Raw genomic sequence first — 21,808 nt, 5'->3', positions numbered from 1 at the left:
TTGCAAGCCACTGTACATCAGATAATCAATAGATAACTAGGTTGGGTTGCATCAGAATATATCTATATTATATATAAAATACATAAATAAGTTCAGAACTGCATGTTGGTTAGAAATAACACCCGTATTTGAGTCTTCAAAATAAACAATAGTGTTCTTTATTTCAAACTAAGTCATGAAAATCCATAACAATGCATTTCTGAGGTACAATATACCACATATATACATAAAAACACAATGCTACAACTTTAAACAGCTCGAAAATGTTTGCTATCCACAACAGTATAACATCAGAGGAAGAGAAGAACAGCTCAACTTATCATTTCTTCTCACTGTCAAAGTTCAAGGACACGGTATACCGATGCAGGCTTTTCTCTTATTCACGTCAGAAGCAGGAGGATGAAAGAGCCACTTCTGTGCTTCCCTTTTTCAGCCAGCCACCTCTGAAATTACCCATCTCTCCAAAAATATCCTGCTCTGCAAACCTTTGAACGTTTCACAAGGCTGATGATTTGAAACCTCGAGTATTGACGGAAACGAACTGAGATTTTTTTTTTTTTTTTCTGAAGCTCAATAATTATCGTGCTAGTCAAGACTGGAGCAGGATCGTAGGCTGAGGCGCACAATGTCTGCGAGGAGAGCCGTGTCTAATTAAACGCTGGCGAAAGGATAACTACTACTTTTCAGGGGGACGGGAGACCTCACCCATGTTTCACGGTCCCTATCTGAACTGAGAGCTTGCCCAAATAACAAGCACATCTGCCTTCGGCGCTGGACTCGCCGCTGCAAACCCACAATTAGTCTGACCTCAGGAACACTCCCTTCTCCGGCAGGACCCAACGTGGTCATTTACAACAATACGGACCACCTTTGGAGACAGTGCGTTCCATGTTTCGACTGAAAACGAAGTTTCAAGTTCAATTCTAAAATGAATGGGGCACAGGGTTTGAGCAGCAGAGGTCACAGTTGACCAAATACTGGCAGAGCTCTAAAAGAGAGCCTGGACGCCTCGTACCTGAGGGCATGCCGTGTGTCCGGAGGTAGGATACGGAGTGAATTAACTTACTGGGTGAAAAAAAAAAGTCAAATGTTAAATATGTTTCAAAGTACATTAAATCTAACTTTTCCATTCAGTGTCTTTTCATCAGTTTTTGGTTATTGCATCCGTCCACTGCCGCTTTGATTATCAACAGTGCTTTCTAGTTGGTTGGCTGTATGCTACGAAGGTTGAGCGTTCTCTTTTGGTGGATTACATTGCATGCATCAAAACACAAATATCACTTAAATAGGTACAAAAAAAAAACACGCTGAGTGAAAGATTAACTTTTGAAAATCATTGAACTAATACTGAACAAATTCCCTGTTTGGTACACAAGAACACCACAAAATAGTAAATACTTTTATTTACATTTATACATGAAGCAGGATGCGATCCTAATGACTGTTGTTTTATGGATTTTTAAGGCAAGGCTGAAGATATGTTTATTTAAAAAAAACAAACAAAAAAAAAAAGCTGCTACATGACTAAAGAGGAGCCAGCTCAGGTTTATTTACCATGCACACTGACATGCACGACTCGTCACACTAGATTTGTGGTAAAGGTCAGAATCGTACTGAAGCTGCAGCAGAGTGGAGAGAACTACGCTGAGCGCCTGTCCTTTCTCTAATTTACAGGTGTGAATTTCAGCCGTGAAAATAATCAGTATAAAACAAGTCACTTTGGTACGAGATCTTGACTGACACCTCGAGGAATGAAGAAATTTGAAATAGCTTTTGGATTGTGTGATTGTGAATAAAGGCCCTGACTGAGATTAAAACCTGATCTTTAAGAGATTCTGGAGTGGAAAGGTTTGCGGTGATCATTCAGCTGATGTCAGTGTTACAGAGAGGTTGATGCTGTCTCCATTTAGTGGGTCAGAACGGCCGCACGAGGCTCAGGTGCACTTCAGCGTTAGCACACACACAGTACACACTGAGTCAATGGCAACAAACAACGGGAACTCTTGGTCCTTGAGCGAAAACGGTAAATAGTCAGCTGTACATGAACAAGTCAGGTGTTAGAAGTTACTTAATTCTGTACATATATATAACCAGGTGACACAAAAAAAACGCGATACACTACCGACTGCTAACTCCGTTATAGCAACAGCACTCAGAACAGCACGAGGGAGGAATGTGTGTCAAGACGGGTTCGACCTCTCAGCCCAGTAAAGAGTGGCTCACTTTCACCAAAAGGTTGCTCGTTCTTGTCGTAGAGTCTGGAATGTGCTCGTCTGGTAAATACTGGGGGGGGTTAACGTTAGGCTTGGTCCCGTGGATGGGGTCAGGGGGGCACCGATGGGTCGAGAGTGAAGCTCCGAGCCCGAGTCAGACAATAATCCAGACCTTCTGAAAAACGTGTTTGTCGTCCGAGCTGAACTGTCCCCTCCCTGAGGCGTCCCGCAGCTCAGATCTTCTTGGGCTTGCGGCCCAGGTGGTAGTAGTAGGCCATGGTGATCGCCAGGAAAAGTATTCGACTGAGGAGCAGCAGCATGGCAGCATAGGGAAGAGCACCCACCTCCATTAAGGTGACGGACGTCACTGGAAGCAGAAAACAACACTGACTTAGGATTTAGCATCAGCAGAAGACTTGACTGTTCTCTTTTCAAGATTTCCAATATGTCAACATGAACACAAGATTTATTGATCATTGCTGTCATCATATAGAGTTCATGTGTGGTTCCAGTTCTCTTTGATTTCGTCTTTTTCAGAATAAAATGTAGACTGCTTGAAATGATAAACAATCCCTGCACAGTTGAAAGCTCAAGCAAATCTGCTTGAAGTTATAAGAATATCCAAAAAGCATGTGAAGTACTAGAATAAGAGTTATTAAAGAGACTGTAACTCCATGTTTCAAACACAAGAGGGCACTATCTACACAGCCATTAGAAAACTGGCAAACAACACCTGGAAATCTCCAGTCACAGAATGATTCTTTGTGAAGGCGCCAAAGAAAACACAAAATGAGGAAGCCAGAACTGTAAACTAGAGCACTGGAGATTATGATCACCTAGAAACTGGATGGCAAAGTAGCAGGCTTCACTGAGCAGAGTCCACTGGATGATGACCTTCTCCGCCGTGTAGAGACCATTCCACATGATGAGGGCCAGGCCTGGAAAACCATGTGACAAAGGCGACATTAGCATGTTCAGGAGCATTGGAATGAAATCAGACAAAAGCAGCAGCTCGGAAAAGGAGAAGCTGTGAGCATTTCAAACAAACATAGTGATGATAATGTTTTTTGTTTTTGGTGGCTTCCCTCCAATTGTACACTGTGACAGTGAGCAAATAGTGATGACAAACTTATTGATTGAGCTAAATGCTCCAAACATTGATCCTGATAAAAGCTGGAGCCCAGTCATTTCATTCCCTTCTCTGCTTCCAGTTCATCTTCCTGCTTCGCTCCCACCCACACAGACCAGTGAGGCTATGGTAACGAGGAGGGGGTGGGCAGCGAGGTGGGAGGGCTGATGGACCGTATCCTCTCCCTGCCAGGTTCCATCTGTGTGGCAGATGAGACCCCGTCCTTCGGCCTCTATAAGGCATCTTATCCTGTGAGACATCATCCCTTTTCTTCGCTAATCCCCAGAGCTCAGCTGACATTTATAATAAAGAAGCCGGCCTATTGTTGGCTTTGTGGAAAGTAAACCAGAACATTCACTGTGCTGGTTGTTTTAGATTTTATCCATCACCAAGCAACAATACACTGCCATGCTAATACAACAGGAATCAGAAAAAGGCTTCATTTTAATTTGTTCAGAATTTCGTTTGTTGATGGAATTAATATAGCTCTGTGTTCGAGTGCCTGCATGAGGATTTTCCTTACTATTCCTCTAAATGAATTGAAAACTACAATACGTTACAGAATTTTATGATTTTTTTTTCAAGCATGCCTTATTCTTTAATATTGAGAGGGAATTATAAAAATGGAATAATGAAATGTTATTTTATTAAGATGATACATTTTTTATTTGAGTGTGACATAAAATGTAATTTAGATTAATTACAATTATAAAATAAGGTGCGGTACAAAAACCAATAAGTGAAGCAGGTCCAGCTGTTTTAGGGCTTTCTATAAAGATTAATCAGATTTTCACAGTGAAAGGCTCCAGCAGACATCCTACAGTGTTTGTTGAATTGTTTTAATTGCTAATGCTCCCTGACAGCTATTAACAATATGTGTTTTTGAGAAATTAGCACAAATGAAAAAAGTCCAACATTTTGCCACAATGTATCACACAGCATGAGTGTTCAGCTCGTGTGAGTTAATCGAGTGAGTTTCAAGAACAAACTATCAAAGCCAGTTGCTACAGTACTAATAAGGGGATATGACCAGATCACTGATTTCAGCCATTAAAATGTGGTGAAAGTTTTCAAAAAGAACACAAATTATTTTGAGAGAGAATGGCTTAAAACGTATCTTCCTCGCATTGCTGATTTTATGACGAATGATAGCTTGTAGCTATTTTTTTAAATCTTTTATGATGTTCAGGTCATGTGACCAGCTATATTTGGATGAAGCACTTACTGTGGTTTTAAGTTCATCTCGTTTCTTGAATCAAATGCTAAAAGCATTCAGATAAGCATTGCTTTGCCTTGTACCAATGGTATAACCATCTTCATCTGCTACTAGAACAACATAGCAAACATTAAAAAGTGTTTCACAAAGGAGGGTAATGAAATTTGATTTAATTTACGATCAAAATATTGATACTGAATTTGTCTGAGTTGTTGATTAGTGTTCTGTCCTTGTAGGCCCTCTGTTCCCTCACAGATCCTCATGAAATCTGTAATCACCTGACCTGTAGCCCTGTGTCTAATGAAGCCCATTTCAATTATTGCTCTCATCTCATATGCAGGTTCAATGTAAGTAGAGCATGAAGCGTAAATGCCATAGTGTCCAATGCAGCAAAATCTGAAAGTAAAATGTTACATTTCATCCCCTCTGAGTGGAAGGCAAACACACACAAAGAGTCTTCATGTAAACACACAGACACAGATACACACACACACACACACTATGTTCACTGTCCTGCCATCCCCCACTGTGTTCCCACCAGACCTAAAGCTGATATACGACGCCGTAGAAGCACAGGCGACCAAAGCCGTGGTCTTTGTACCTCTTGCGTGCCCTTACAGTGAACTGTGGACAGCAAGACTGGAATTAAAGTATACAACCAGTGTTTGTGGCCAAAAGGAATACATTTCAAGCAAGAAAATAGCTCTTCACACATTTTCCGGATGCCTACAGGAACTGGAATGAGTGCATTAGATGCCATTAACATTAAAGACCACATGTCTCTTGGACGTGTTTATTTTTAGGATGTATTCATCAAAATCTGAAAAGATTTTGTGTCAGCACCAGCAAATGCACTCAGCTCGTGCGGCATATTCACTGTGCTGCGGATATTAACAAGAATAGGTTCATGAATCTATTATCTGGTTGTCATCTTGGGACAGAGACTTACTGAGCAGCGCTCCTCCATAAAGGCGGATAGAGAGGCTCGTCGTGGAGAGCTCCTCCTCAAAAACCAGCTCATATAGCTGGTTTGGAAACACCAGCGCCTGTGTACAAAAAAAACAGAAAACAAAAGCACAATGCAGCTCTGTCACATCGTCACAGCAGCATTCTGTCTCCTCCAAAGACTTCCTGTTTGAAAGCTAGAGTCAGTGTTTCAGCCTTGAACACTGAGGATATTGAGACTGTGGACAGTATGGCCGACAAAGACGGAGTTGTTTCTCCAGATGTCCCCCTCTGACCAGTCGTTAAAGAATCTACAGTAACTCAATACTTCATCTGATTGCCTTTTTGTTAGCAACTGTTTCAAAATGATTTTTCATTCAATGAAACTAATTCTTCATTGATAAATGGTTTAAACTTTCATATTCAAGTGAAACATCTTTCAAGCTGGATCATTTCAACAACACTCACCATCAGAGCCATAGCTGTAAAGCCCACCGCTGAGATGAGAATCCACACCCTGACGAGAGAAAGTGACACGCTGTAGCCTTGTGACTAGTCATACTGATTGTACATTTGTTGTCTGTGATTATAGCAGGATGTTGGACTTCGCTGGAAGTGATACACAGATGACCTTACGCCATCTGTCGTGTTAACTGTGAGCTGTTCTGGGAATGAGTGAGCGAGCAGCTGAAATCTCACCTCAGCCCGATCGGCTCTCGCACCGCAAACTTCAACTCATTTCCGAGCATCTGACTGATCTACAAGCAGACAAGGCGGGAGAGAACAGAGAGAGGGAAATGAGCTATGGGAAGGTAAACGTAATCACAGTCGGGTCACCTGAACAGATGTTCATTAAGAATGAGGTGTACTTAATGAGGAGGTGTGTTTCACAGCCAAGGTAAAGAAGGCATGAATATTAAAGCAGTGGGGGGGAAATAAAAGCTGACTGTCAGAAAAGAGAACAATTAATATGTTAATTAGACCGTCTCTCCCTTTCACTCCCCCATATACCTCGTTTCACCCAGGGAACATGGCGCTTGGATTTCCGTATGAATTAAAACACTACCATATCTACAACAGAAGAAAAAGCTTTATTCAACACAAACGACTTAATCCGCAAAACAATGGGACCACAAAGTACTCAATTTATAATCCTGAAAGCTCAAAACAGTTAGGAACAAAGCAGCCTGACAAATTGAAAACTCCTGTGTCACACACATTTTTCTTTGTGATCAATTGTTCCATTTCGTTCAACAGAAAGCAAGATAATAGCTAATATTTAATGAAAGGCTATTTGGAATGAATCATACGCCATTATAGAGAAGACGGTTCACAGCTTGACAAACGGTGTGTAAGATTCGATCAGATAAACATCTCTTATCACAGACGCTGGGCTGTTAATAACACGATCAAATCCAGCGTCATCAGAGCTCAAAATCATCTCAGTTGAAGAGAAATGGAGAAACGGTCCATCCGTCCACCTATAAAATACATCGATCCTTCAAATCCACTCACCCACCCATCAATCTCAACTATCTGAACTAAGCCAGCCATCCATCCGTCCACCCACTTATCCAGGTAACCAGCCATCAGTCCACACAGCCATCTCAGCACCCTTCCATCAACCCACCCATCCAGCTATGATTCATCCACCCATCCATCTGTGCACTCACCCTTACAGAAGTGGAGCTCTTAGAGCAGACGTTAATTTAAAGGCAGCATATATCTTGGACAGGTGGTCTTTCGATGGGCTAACAAAGAGGAAATATTCACTCATCAAGTAACCCACTGAGCTTGTTTTTTGTGTTAGAAAAACCCTGATATAGCTCAGCCAGGCACAGGGAGAACATGCAATTCCAACACAGGTAACTGTTCTGGCCATGAAAGCAGCTTATAATATGTCAACAATTATGAACATTATAATAAATAAAATAATCTGTCAGATCTCCTTGTCAGAATCTCCCCCCTTGCTTCAGCTTCAAAATAATTCAAGAACTCAAAGTTCATTCCAAGACGCCTTATATTTTAATGTATTCAATGCATTTGTTCCTAGATTGCAAAAAAAAAAAAAAAAAATTGCTAATCAACAAAACCATTAGGCTAAGACAAAACGTCTTAGAGGCATCTCAGGGGTTACTTAATATATTTTATTAGGCCCAAAATGATCCGTCTTAGGCAATAATACCAAAATAACTTATAAATACACCCTGGAGAGGACATAAAGATTGGATGTTTGTGCAAAAGAAGACATTTGGTCACCACTCTTATGCAGGCCTGGTTGGACGTAAAATGGTTGCAAATCGATGAAATATGTGAATAAAGCCAAAATCTTTGAGTTTAAGCGCTAATAATTAATCTCTTGCATTTAAAAGTTTATAGTCTTCAAACCTTGTTTTTTAATAAAAATTTAAGATTCACTTTGTTGCATGAATATCTTTTTTGGCACATGTTTTACACTTTATCAGTTTATCATTTATTTGGAAAGAAAATTGTAAAAACAAAAAAGTAAGTTGACCAATGTGGATTCTTTGAAGATAAATTCAAAAAATTAAAAAAGGTGGAAATGATGCTGCCACATTCCGGTCCAGCCACCAGAATTCAGTGGCTGCTTTATCTTTTCTACATCCATACGTTCATCCACAAGGGCACAGAGGTAAGCAAACTGTGCAAGATAAGCCACACAGAGAGTAAGAGGAAAAGGGAAGTTTTCTTCCTGATCACTCAGTGACTCTGGGAGAAATTAGGATTGTTTAACTGCTAAGTTGAACTCCTTCATCCCGGGCCTTCAGCCTCCCCGACATCAGTGATTTGCCTTCATCATTAAATGTTTCTCCCCTCAGAAGGGGCTCTTGTGATCGAGTCGGACACAGCATCACACGGACTAAAAATACATCAGAGCATGAAAACCACTAAAGCTGGAAAGATGAATCATTATCTGGCCAGTATCGTTTGGAGGCAACCCACAACAAACTGGAAAAGAGCTGAAAGATGAATTAAAACCAAAGGAATAAAGGGAAGTAACATCAGAAGATGTTCAAGGATTTTAGTTTTTATTCTTTATCCCATCTTGTTTCAATATCTAATAAAAATATCTTCACAACACACTATAACACATTCATTATAACTCTGTCAAGTGCTGAAAAGTAGTTTTTAAGTGAATCCATTTTTAATCAAGTCTTACAAACAACTTTGAGTTTTTGCAGTGTAGATAATCAAATATTTCCTGATGGCTGCAGTTATTGTTGATCTATAAAAAGACTGAAATTTTCCAAGTGAGCAATACGTATATCCCTCCCTGGGTTGCACTGTAGTTATAATATCTGCTTATGAAGCCGTCGGTGCCAGCTGTGGTCACGTGAGCAGGTGGATTGGCCCTCGTGAGCTCTGGGTTCAGGGGCTGTTTTTGACAGGAACACATAAATATTCATGACTGGCATGAGAAATCCTCAGACGGGAACAGAGTGTCACCCGATGGCATCGGGCTGGCTTGGGGTGGATGGGGGAGGAAGGGAGTTGGGGAGGGAGAAACAGGGAAGAAAAACAAACACACCATGATGTTTGTGCTGAGAAATGCTGAAACCACAGCTGCTGTGGCCTGGCATTGTCATCAATCACTGGAGTCAGCTGCACTCTCTGCACAATGATGCACTTTTCAGCCAAAGAGCATGACAATTATTCAGATAAAGCCAGAAGCTATTGTTCATCAACCTAAGATTTGCAATGGAAGGCTGTGTGCTCTTCATCTGATGGATGTAAGTGCCGAAATGTCAGTTCTTGCAATCCTCATTTCATATCATGCACGGTGAGACAAAATACAAAGCGGACATTATAGGATAACCAACTTATAAAGGCCTGCATTCCTGCTGCTAAAGTGGGAACATTTTGAGAAAAAAGCTCCAGAAATCATAGCAGGCAGGTGTACCTTGACCTCGTGCAGTTACACACCCACTTAAGGTACAGATCCAAAGCCTCCTTTTTTTTTGCCATAAGAACAGACTTGTAATCTTATCGCCAACAGTAATAGAGGCAGGAAGAGACAGGGGAGTACTTCCCTCCTTTGTTTACACGGAGCACAGGGATAAAGTCCACTGTTTCCTCTCCAAAACAGCTCATGCCCAGCTAACCTCATTTTTAGATCACAAGGGCTCCCTTTCCGGAGAAATCTGTGGCAAGGATAGATAAAATAACAGGAGCGGCAGGACAATGGAGCAAAACAAGAGGCCGATTATAATATGACGGCAACAATTTCATTCTAAATAGGGATCAGTGTCACGGCTAACCACGGAAACATTGCACAGCACAGACATCGTACGGCATTAACCAAACTGTTGCTTTGTTTTGCAGCGACTCATGATGGATCTGGAGTTATTACACTCAAACTTCATGACTCTTGTTCAGACCAAGTTACCACTGGCATAGAAACTGAGGCATAAATTGTTTCTCTTCATGGGCTTGTGTATCCGTCTCCATCAGGACGCTCTGTGGCAGGGATCTGGGCGGCAGATGTCTGGGTTAGGCTCTGTGCTAAAACATTGAGAGAGAAAACAAACACTGGGGAGGGCTGAGAAAATGGGGAAGACATCTCATCACACGCTATCAGCAGCCACCGTATGCCTGCTCCCTTCTGTTCTCTTCCCTTCTCCCACTTGCCTGGTTAATATTTCAGCAGCGAACAGTCTGCTCCACCAATTGCTCATTATAATGCAATCTGATTAAAAAAATATATAAATATAAATACATGTTGAAATCCGGATATTTAGCAGTGCAACAATCCATTGTTAGCTTGAAACTGAGGGTAATCTTTACAACTGTGTTGTAAGCCACTGTGTGTGCTGTTGTGCTTTGGCATCCTCTGTCTATATGTACGGGGGAATTCGTGTGACGCAGGGATATAATACATGAGATGTAGGAGGCAGGCGGTCTCCCAAGAGAACCAGTCACATCTCAGTGGAGCTGAAAGAGCTCAGTGGATTATGTGATCTAGATTCAGTGAGGCACAAGAAGCAAATGCACACAATGGGACACTGGGAGAGTGATGAGCCAATTAGTAGACCACTGCAGCTTAAAAAAAAAAAAAAAATCCATAGCTAGTCTTAGGGTTAACAAATGCTCTTGCGGTACTTATGCATTGGTTTGGTGTTATCCATGTAAAGGGTGCTCATTTAACACATGCACTTACAGGTTGTTGAGTTGCACTAATTCACAGGGCACTCAACTCTATTATCTCCATTATTGCCTATTCTGAATAAAATTAGCAGGGCTACGTGACCCGACCTTTGAGCGGTGCACTTCGCCGTCATCATCCTCTCCGCCAACCCCCAGGATCTTCCGGCTCTTCAATCGGCTTATCAGGTCTGTCTGACTGTGCTTCTTCATTAGAGGCGGGTGAGGTTTTGATGCCATGGTGCACACCTGAAACACAAAAGGAATCAGAGAAAGTGTGATTGCTGGAGACAAAGTGCAAGTGTGTCAAATAAATGTGCATAAAAACATCAGTCGTGTCTTTTATTGTCTAGTTTTGAACTCTCTCTCTGGAGACAATACCTCCCCAAGGGCACAAGCAGCAAGAGGTACCAACCAATCCACAAACAGTTCACTCACGTTACACAACAAAATCACATAATACCAGTCTATCATGTACAGGATATAGACAAAGCCTCCCTCTGAAGTGACGCTAAAGCAGGAGCCAGATGTTCTGTAGGTCTGCTGAGATTCCTGCCCTGAGACAGAAGCAATCATGTTGGTGCACGTGCACATGCACTCACACATCACTGCCATATTGATTCATATTGAATTTCACTGACAACATGTAACACAGTAAACTGGTTTAGCTGATGGTCTGTATGGTATACTCTGCAATATTTTTTTTAAAGTTTACATATCTACATATTAATGTCTTTCAAAAGAAGTACCAGCTGTTCTCTCAGATACTGATGTACTCAGCAGTGCCACCCGTCTGAGAGCGCAGCTCATTGACCCACAGATTGATTATGAGCTGTGACACAGATCAACATTCAATCTGTGACAAAGTTATTGTCTAAGTTGTAAAAAAAAATGTTAATAACCTGGTTAGCGATTATAGAAAACACCCTGAATTCCTCTGAAACGTATTATTTTCAGCTAACTTAGGTACAGTCACTAAAGTAGAAATTCTTTGTCGCTTTCCAGCTCTGATGACAAGAGAAACCATGTCACGATGGCTTTCTGCCATGTCCACTGTTCACTGTGGACAGACTGCAGCGGTCCTATTGATCAGCATTAATGAATAACGCCTCTGGATTCAATGGGGAAAAACCACAGTCAAATAAAGGCAGATCATCATTGACTTAATGCTACCTCTACTGTTAGGAGTCACGCACAAACATGGGCAAAGGCAAGTACAAAATCAAACCACTTGTTTCAAAATTGATGGCTATACCATAGGGCAGCTCTCCGGAGGGGAAAGCAACAGTGTGCATTGATGTTCTCTCTCAGTGACGAGGACAGGCTCCTCTGTGCACAGGTAAGGGTGTAAACATCAAGCAATTCAGTTTTCATATCTCATCATTTCAGTTATGGCAGCCAAAGCAATAGCAGGTGAATAGAAATAAATACTCTAATAAAGTCATTCTGCTGAGTTATACTGTAGGGAAAAAAAAGAAAGAAAGACATGCACAGTATAAGTAATACCTGCACAAGGTAAAGCACTAAATCATAAAATACTTCACTTATATAGTGCATTTTAGCACACCAGCATTATTGAAGTGCTTCACATGATCTGTCACACACTGATGGTGACGACTCCCATGCTCGGTTCTCACACACCGTCGGGAGGATCCTGCAGTTTATCGTTTGTTGCTCTCAAGGACACTCAACCTCCAAACACACGGACAGGGCGACATGAGGAATCAAACCAACCACTGCTACCCCAGAACCCAATGACCACAAAAATAAAATGCAGATATTTTTAATTTTTCTGATGATCTGGTGAGTTTGGAACTGATTAACTCTTAGAACTAATAGTGATGAGTGAAAAGTAGATGTAATGGAAATATGGGTTTAAACTATTAACTGTGAAGTCAAACGGTCATATAGCTGATCAAGACTGTTGAATTAGCAGATAAATTACACACTGAAGAAACACATGGTGGTCTGCCACGCCTTGCAGTTTTTAATAATTCATTCCACTTCTTTTTTTTTTTGCAATCGTTGACTCTGAGATAATAAAGAAACAGAAGTTGTGCCTTATTGGATGCAACGTAGTTTAAATTAGATGAGAAGTTAATGGGACAAAGGCAAATGTGGCCATAACTGAATACTCTTTAATTGTCCAGTTCTTTCTCAACCCATTCTCTTTTTAATGCTCCTTTTCATCACATGGGTGGTGAAAACTACCAACCCTGTCAGTAATCTGAAGGCACTACTGTGTCAGACACGCACACAATGGCAGGACAGCATTCCCTTGGATTGGCATGCACGTTTAGGATTGCAGAGGTCAGTGAAGGTGGCACAGCATGTGCTCAGGCTTCTGTATTCAGATTCTCTCCTGAAGGTTCCCACAGTGAGCATGAGGCACCAGACCTTTCCTTTTCCCTAATGATCAGCATGAGGAGGAACACCGGGAGGAGAGGGAAATGTCTGCTAACAGTCCAGGCAAGCTTATCTCTGACACTGGAGACAATACAATGAGTCTGCACAGATCGGTATAGATCATTTATGTAACATATATAAAATAAAGAGGAATGCTCAGTCAGTTTATCATTGTTCAACAATGAATTTATACCAAGTTTCATCATTTCCCTAAATATGCAGGCTTCTACTCTTCAAGTAGGTCATAAAAACAGATGAAAAGCTTCTCTCTTTTACATAGACATTGATAAAGCACCTACACAATCTTAAGAGGCGCATCCAAGTAATTGCAATGAGATGTTTGCCTCATTAATTGCCAGATGAAACATGCAATTAGAGAAAACACCAAGCGAAAAAAAAGAAAATCATCAGTACTACAAGCAGTAAATCAAGCGCATGATGGAGGGCCCAGCATGCCTTATTAAAACACTTCGTGATGTGATTACGGCACATGTAAAATTTACAAATGAAGGCTAAAGGTGGAATGAGTAAGACATTTACTATGAAAATAATTACACACAGTCCCCTTGGTAACCTGTTACTGAAGAAACATTCCCTTTAAACAATTTGTCTTCTCCATCAACACTGTCTTCATCAAGTGTTTTGTTTCTAACTGAGAAGTACACACCGGAACGACACTGTCACAACAATTGAAAATCTTACAAACTGATCAACTTTTTTTATGCTATTCAGTTTTCAATTCCTTCTTAGTTTATTTGGAAAAGTGATCAATTAGCTTTTTTCAGCATTTGGATTCACAGGAAAGAAAACATCTGTGTCCATTGTCACGTTTGTCTGGGGTGCAAAAGGAAAGCATGCATTCATTATGTCCCTGAAATTAATGAGACTGTCTTCCAATGCATGTGTCCCCTTGATAATTGATGTGCACGACCATCTCGAAACCCCTCCCCATCGGCGCTAAAACAGTAAATAATGAGCATCTCACTGCATGCATTGGCAACCCTCCCTTATGTGGAGATGCTGTCATATGCATCCCCATTTAAATCTCCCCACCAGTGCTCCTTGACTTGGGAGAATAATGTCGATGCAGTTGCCTAGCAACTGCCAATGGACCAATCATTTCTTGATTACGGAAAGCCCTTTTCATGATTGAAACCACCTTTGTCAACAATGCCGCTGCTGAAAGCCATGAGCGACACTGTCACTCTTAATGCCGTTCCAGGTGACATTTCCGGATAAACGAGGAGACTTTTATCACTTCTCAGTCAAACGGAGTTAAGGCAAGGTTTCTTAACGAGTGGCTTCCGGTGAGAGAGAAAGTTAAAAGGATTTCACCTTACTCTGCGAGTCTTAAATGTAGATGTGTTTGACAAACATCTTTCATGATAATTACAATATTACAATCGAATGTTATGCAATCCTCATTTGATCTCAGGAGAAACAGGATTCAATCTTTCAACTAAATGACAGAACTAATACAGAGAATAAATTAAAAAAAAAAAAGTATGAGTCACAGAAAATGAAATGATGAATTATTAAGTGAGCTCGGGACAATAAATAATGAAGAGCTGTGTCTAAGAGTAGAGATCCCAGAGCAGAAGTTCATTTTTCAAACCACTGAAATGAAAACGCCACCATTCATAAAAGAGGATATGAGCTGAAGCAAAGAAGAAAAAAAAAATTACAGAAAAAGACAATTTGTCAGGATTTCACTGGGCTTACAGACAAGTGCACAAAATGAAGATATAGAAGATGTGTGCAAACAACAATAAATCCACTTGAGGCGAACACTGAACCTGAGCGTTTATAATCAAAACAGTACAAAGAGTTCTCTCTGTAATGTTGTGACAGAACATGTGAAACTCAAAATAGGATCAAGATAGCATGGGCAAAGGTGCAAACTCCCCGGAGAGCTCTCACTTGTGACTTAAAAGATGCTCTGCAAATTAGCTGTATCATAGGAACAAAGTTCCGTGTGGGTGTGGAAGAGCAACTGTGAACAAATGCGTTACTCAAAATAGAAAAGCAGATTCTTCAGTCTGCTTTTTCTCACTTCCAGAAATAACACGAGACGCAGTTGCTCAGTAGCCTCTAAAACACTTCACCACCAACTTTGGGACACGAAGCAGCACCGCATAACGCCAAGAAGACATGGCACACAAAAGAGAGTCAGTAATAATGCTTTAGGAGACAAAGAATGAGGTTTCAGTGCTGTGTAACCTGAGGTGAGAACAGCAGGACAAAAGTCTGTGGAGCGCTGGTGAATTTTGAAGCATTCTTGACCCTTATTGGATTGCAGATGTCGAATTGTTAGTCTCGAGGTGGGTGCAGCAAACCAGTAAGAGGAATCAGATGATGTTACGTACAGATTCATTACAGGGTTGGGGATATAATAATTGTCCACCTTTGTTATTTTGCATGTATGTTCCTTTAGACGCACCAAAAATGCTGAAGATAAACAAATTGTCAATCTCCAGATGTCATAATTCTCATATATTTTGTCATTTCTTTAATCCACCAACTCTAATGAAATGTATCAACAGCTTGGTGGACTGGTGTACACAACGGGTCTTTGGAGATTGAAGTTTCACAGTGCCTTGAAATCATCTAAATGAGCTTTTAGCAGTACTTTCTGAAATCATGTTTTCATTGATGAGATTTCAAATCAGATTGTTTGTAGTTGTACCAATGCAATCAAAGAGAAGCTAGCTGTCCGTAGGCCAATTGATGCAATATTCCCTAATTAGAGTAATGCGAGCCAGTCCTGCAAGGCGGGATCAAGTGAAAATAGAGGGCAAAAACAGTTGTCGGTTAAGTGTGAATACAGTGAGCTCCCGAAGTTGTGGGGGAGGGAGATTTCACAGCACCAGACCTTTTACTCTTATTTTCACAGCTCTAAGCTGCTTTGCTTGGCCTTATCTTTTCATGTAAACACTCAGTGCCACCATTACTGACAGACGATGCAATAAAATTGCATATGAGGTCCTTTAACAAACATCTGGCACTTTCATACCGCACAGCTACGCCTGCGTTATCACTGCGCATTGAAGAAATGCCATCGGCACCGAGCTGATGTGTTTGTTGTGTGGTGAAAGTAGCAGGAAAAATCACACCTATCACAGTTTGTAATTGTGTTACCTCTTCATGGTGTCTCTGATAATGTGTGACAGCCTCAAGTCACTGGGGATGACATGAGTGTGTCTTTCGCTAGAGGCCAACCCGACTGTCCAGCCCCATGAAGCAAAATGTTGGCAGCAGAAGCTCAGTTTTTAGTCTACAGGTTCTTCATCTTTTCAAGAGCGTACACAGATGTCTCATCAACAATGCAAAACCCATACTCACTCCAAGTATCTACCCCAATACAGCATATAGGAAAAGCATTCTATTTCAAAATATGAATTTAAGGCAACTTCAGTCACACAGTGCTGCAGCTGTTAGCACTATTGCCCTGTATTGAGAAGCTAGATGATTTCAATCCAAATGTTTCCGAAGTGCCTGGTCTAAGGAACGCCCTGCCTTCACCCATTGCTAGCTTTAGCTGGGACCGGCTCCAGTGACCCTTAAATCTACAAAGCATTATTGAGATGGACGGACAAGTATAAATTCACCCTGATTATAAGACACACTGACAAATTTCTAAAAAAAGGCTTTGCAAACCAAATCTTGTTCACTAAAACAGCAACACACAAAGACACTTAACAGTGCAACTTTTCCCAACGTCTAAGATTTTTCCTGCTAACTGAGTTTTATACACATTCTTAGACTTTTCCTTGTGCAGAATCCTGCTTCGCTGATTTCACTCCAACTGTAAATCATTCTCACTGTCATCCAAAGCATTTGCAATGTAGCCTTCTAAATCTTTTTGATGGCTTTTTGACAACAGGTTGTCTTGTCATCCCTCTGGCATGATCATCAAGGTACCTGACATTTGACCAGTTCAGCCGCGTGTTTGCAGACGAAATCCATGTTGTTGTCATGCAGAACTCATCAAAGCTTTGACTGCTGAATAAAAGATGACCCCTATTTTTACAGCAAAAACACACAAATAAAAGCATTTTGTATGGATTCATTCAGTATTTAATAAGCTAAACTCACAATGAGTTCTAAGATATAGTCATAGACTTAGGACACTCAATGGAGGTTTGAGAAGTTGGGATCTAAGTTTGTAGTTCCGAATCCCATTCCTGACAGATTACTGATGGAGGGTTCCTGAGCAAGACCCTGTTCCCTGGGCACTGCACCCTGGCAACCCACTGTTCCTAGCATGTATATTCAAGACTGACTATAAACAGGATGGGCTAAAGGCAGATAAGGAATTTTCCCAAGGGGATTCGTAAAGTATGCTTTCTTCCTTTGTTTCACTACTGTACTGGGAACCTGTGGATCTGTGACAGTGTTCCATGTCAGAGTGGAAGAGGTCAATACATTTGATTATATATATATACTTGATTATATATTATATACTTTCGTAGGTTTAGTGTGAGTGAAAGCTCAGCTGCAGTGGCAGTGGTGGAGGGACACCGGCTGCAAAATTGGTAGAGAAGCAATGCATTCATCCATAAAACACAAAGTGCTACAAATGTAAGACATATTTTTCATGCAACCGTGCAGATGGTAGTAGCTGTGGAAGTTCATTTCAGAGCCATTAAACTCCATCATCATTAGAGGATGATTACTCTGTGAAACTCCAGCAATAAATGTTCTTAACACATCTATAGACACATGAACAAGAGCAACGATAAACGGTGTCTTTTCATCTTCCCACAGTCACACCTTTGCTCAGCTGTGACGGGAATTCGGTTTCATCAAGTGCATGCACTCGTAACAGGGCTTTGCAGTATTGTATTGTGGGAGAAAGGCGGATTGCTCCTGTGGATGTATCCAGCTGTCCGGGGGATTGTAAGAGCTCAAGACTTCTTCAAATCACCGAAAGTAATGGTTTCCCATGCCTGATAGATGCTGCATCAAATGTAGTGGTAAATTACAACCAGGGTTCAGTAGCGGTGAAGGATCAGAGAGAACAGATACGCACCAGTAGCGGTGATCCTGCCGGCTGGAGATAAACAAAGGGAAGTGGAGAAGGCGGAGAATTCCAGTCATGAGTCTAAACAGGGTACAGATGCATGCCCGGGAAACTGTAGGAAGTACGACACAGAGACCAACTGTACGCGCTCTCAGTGTGAAAGAGAGAACTCCTCCTCAGTTACTATCAATGGATTATTGTGCCGAGTCCGCTAGATTAACGCCGTTGGATCATCTGGGGATGGTTACCCTGCAATGAACTGGCTTTAATGATTACTGGGATTTGGAGTTTCCCTGCCTAATATTCTTGTATTACATCACCAACTGCAGCGAGGGAATTTACTCTCCTGTTGGTCGACTTCACTCCAACACAATTATGTAAGGGTATTCCGAGGCCGGTTGCTGAAATCCTTAGGGGAGTCACGATTACACGCAGAGCAGGCTGTCCCTGTCGTCACAGTCCCTGACAGCGTCTGTTAGGAGGTATTCTGTTGCTAACCATGGCCACAAAATTACTGGTATCACACAACCAAAGGCTGGGAGGTATCAAAACACAAATGTTGAACTGTAAACAATAATTTTCAGCACTGTCCCGTGCACTCAGCTGTGAGAGGACTGCTGATGGTGATGGACTTAATAATGCAGTAGTCCAGCAGGGTCTATGCTGACACCATGTCACTCTCCTGCTCCAGTCGTGACAACCCCTCAACTCTGAAAAAACATGAAAGAAAGAAAGGAAAAACAAAAACAGACTCAAATATGTCATGAGAGCACTGCTCTGTTCGTCTGTGCTCTTACTAAATGCAAAGGAGTCAAACAGTAAAAGGTGAATCTGAGTGCATATTAATCAAATATCGAAATAAATAGCCCAAGCCCACTTCCATCTATGGTCTATAAAATGAATATACTTTCAACTTCAGCTCTGTTGACAGTATTTCCTTTGTAAAGGCCTTGCAAGGTTGCATTAGATTACATTAGATTGTACTAGCAGTGAAGTGGCTTGTGAATGCACACGCTGTTAGTTTGATGTCTATGGACATTGCTGTATTAGCTTTTTTTCCATTTCTGCACTCAGTTTTTTTCTCACCTTGCAATCTATTTCTGTTCATTTTATGTGCTTTTGTGCAGGAAATTGCAGGAATTTACCAACATTTCAAGTCACAAAAAATGTAATCACAGACTTTGATAATAGACATTTGATAATAAGCCATTGTTTTATGTGGCTATCCATTATTGTTTTTGCTTGTTAAAAGAGCACTTATACAGTTAATGACTTAGCACAATGTGAAGAAATGCATAACAATGCTGAATGTGAGATGAAAACCAACACTTCTGGCATTTCTGTATCATAAAACTTACGGCAAACCAAAATATAAGCAAAAGGGAATGAAGGAATTCAAATTCTAAAGGACAATCACTTCCACTGAGGTCAGCATAGTAGCTGCCTGAGACTGAATAAAACTAGCAATAAGAGGCGGTACTGACACTATGTTATTCCATTTCCTCTGAAATTGTCTTGTAAGTGTGATGGGTAGTTTATTTTCACAGGGCCCAGGTGTGGAATGGGATTGGGAGAGATAGGCCAACTGGCATAGAGGCCTGCCAGGCGTCGTTTGGCGTTTCTATATCTCAAACCATCTTGACACAGCGGGCTCTCCGCGAATCCAGTGCAGAAAGAGCTCAGATGTGGTGAGGTAAAGTGGGGCTGACAATCTGCGCACACGCACAGCTGGGAGGTGAACGATCTCCTCTAAGGTGAAAAGGCATCAGAGCTCGGCAGAAGTACCCGGTGCACGCGGAAAAACGACCGAATCAACCACCTTCAACTGTACACACCAAGAGAGATAACAACAAAGCTTCGAAGCTCCGTCACTGCTACGATGTGAGACACTGGTGTGAGTCAGCCACTAATTGTTACTTCTTATGTGTAATTATTATGTTAGTGAGGAATTCGCTCATTCGAGCAACCTTGTACAATTACACTGTTATTATCATTTGAATTACACAGAATGTGTGTTTTTTTTGTTTGGTGCACCAAACACAGTGACTCATCGTTTGGTGCACAGTTAAATGAGATGAACTGGAGGCTCTGGTGGAGCGGTGAAGCCACAGGTAGCCTGAAATACCAGATGTCAAATGCTGGTCGTCCAGGGTAACTCTTGGGCAAGACTAATTAAACGATCTAATGAGGTAGGCTTTAATGACGCACAACAAATGGTTATTAGTGGACAAAACTCTGCACACCCAATTACTTTCCCTGTCGGACTGCGGGCACATTGCACTCCAGCAGATTTTCTTCTTTGCATTTTAACCCTTTAGCACACGAAACATCACCCATCTAGTGAAAGGAACAATTTTCCTGCTCTTTCCTGGAGAAATTCAATTACATTTTTAAAAACAGCATTTGCTGAACTATTAAAAAGGATATTTTAGTTTGTGGGAGAAATATTTACTGCATTGCCTTGGAAACTATTGAAAAGTCAGTTGAAAATTCACCAGAGGACAACAACAATGCTATCTCCTATATGAAATAGTGTTATGTCTGCCACTGTCTCATGAGAAATATGAGTACCTGCACAGACAGGACTGTTTCTTCTCTGCCAAAGGGAAAAAAAAGATGCTCTGTGTCATAGGCTCCAGAAACAGGATCCAGCTCTTTGTTATAAAATAAACAAGATTTTATTCTGCCATAATTTCTATTCCTGGATTTACAACATAAGCTGTCTCCTTTCCGTAGATAAAAATATTAATCTCAGCTTTATTAAAAGAAACAGTGTCAAGACAGCACTGTAAATAAATCCTTGGCTTGCAGAGGTGCAGTGATTCAGGTCGGAGTATCTAATAAAGCAATCTGGACGTCTGTGTCTGACGTACACTGATTCACAGTTACTGAAAGGCTCCAAGCACTACGCCTATTTTTAGACAAGGAAATCTCAGGAAAAAAAAAAGAACAAAAAAAAAAAAAAAAACTCGAGCTCTCCTCTACCTTTTGACTTGCAGGCATTCTCATTTGACTTTTCTGATTGCATCTTTCAACTTTTTGGACCTTGCTGATCAACTGTACTACCCCGAGACTTACTGGGAGATTTGTGCTCCTCAGTTTTATGGCTCTGCTGAATGAAAATTTGGTGGCTTACAAGCTGAGTCCTCTCAGCAAAGCCTTGCAGGATCTCCTTCACATTCACACCCAGTAAGCTGTCGACTGAATTCTCTCCTCTTTGTTCAGTCGTTCTGATCCTTCCTGCAGGCATCTCTGGTTTAGAGCGACAAGTTCCCATACATCCCATTCATCATTTCTTCTCCTGTTCTTTTCTGTGTGGAGTTTGCATTTTGTACCTGGGTATAAATTGTGTAAATGTTTTTAACACTGTTTGAGATGCAGCTGTCTAGTTTTACTGGGCTATTTTCCTTAGATTTTATTTTTTCTGCACTGTTGATTAATTTTTCCAATGTTTTAATTCAGAAAAATTGCAATTTGGATGATTGCCAACAGAATCCAACCAGTCTATCCATCTTTCATTGATTTTATTCCACTTTAAATCACAAGGTAAGGGAGTTGCTGAAGGTGGCCTGTCCATCCAAGAACGTGCCTACAAAGGGAAGCATGTACATTCACTCACACATACATACCTCCAAACAAATCAGGTACTAAATGCACTTAAAAGTGTATGTTTAGACATTGGCAGGAAGCTGACATATCCCATCAACCACGCA

General features: G+C 41.1%; 1 protein-coding gene across 1 annotated transcript in view; it reads right to left on the bottom strand.

Moving 5' to 3' along the window:
- Positions 1–472: 472 nt before the first annotated feature.
- tp53i11b (tumor protein p53 inducible protein 11b) overlaps positions 473–21,808 on the bottom strand; it is a 35,158-nt gene continuing 13,822 nt past the window's right edge. The window contains exons 2-7 of the mRNA XM_030096353.1: positions 10,778–10,915; positions 6,203–6,261; positions 5,972–6,020; positions 5,508–5,604; positions 3,050–3,151; positions 473–2,580 (exon numbers count right to left, since the gene is read on the bottom strand). Of these exons, the coding sequence (XP_029952213.1) occupies positions 2,447–2,580; positions 3,050–3,151; positions 5,508–5,604; positions 5,972–6,020; positions 6,203–6,261; positions 10,778–10,906 (570 nt within the window). The 5' untranslated portion in view covers positions 10,907–10,915 and the 3' untranslated portion in view covers positions 473–2,446. The remainder of the gene's footprint in view (positions 2,581–3,049; positions 3,152–5,507; positions 5,605–5,971; positions 6,021–6,202; positions 6,262–10,777; positions 10,916–21,808) is intronic.

This window comes from Salarias fasciatus, chromosome 7 (assembly GCF_902148845.1).
Source record: "Salarias fasciatus chromosome 7, fSalaFa1.1, whole genome shotgun sequence".
Lineage (NCBI taxonomy): Eukaryota > Metazoa > Chordata > Actinopteri > Blenniiformes > Blenniidae > Salarias > Salarias fasciatus.
The sequence above is the reverse complement of the archived record's forward strand: the minus strand, read 5'-3'. Positions and strand labels throughout refer to the sequence as shown.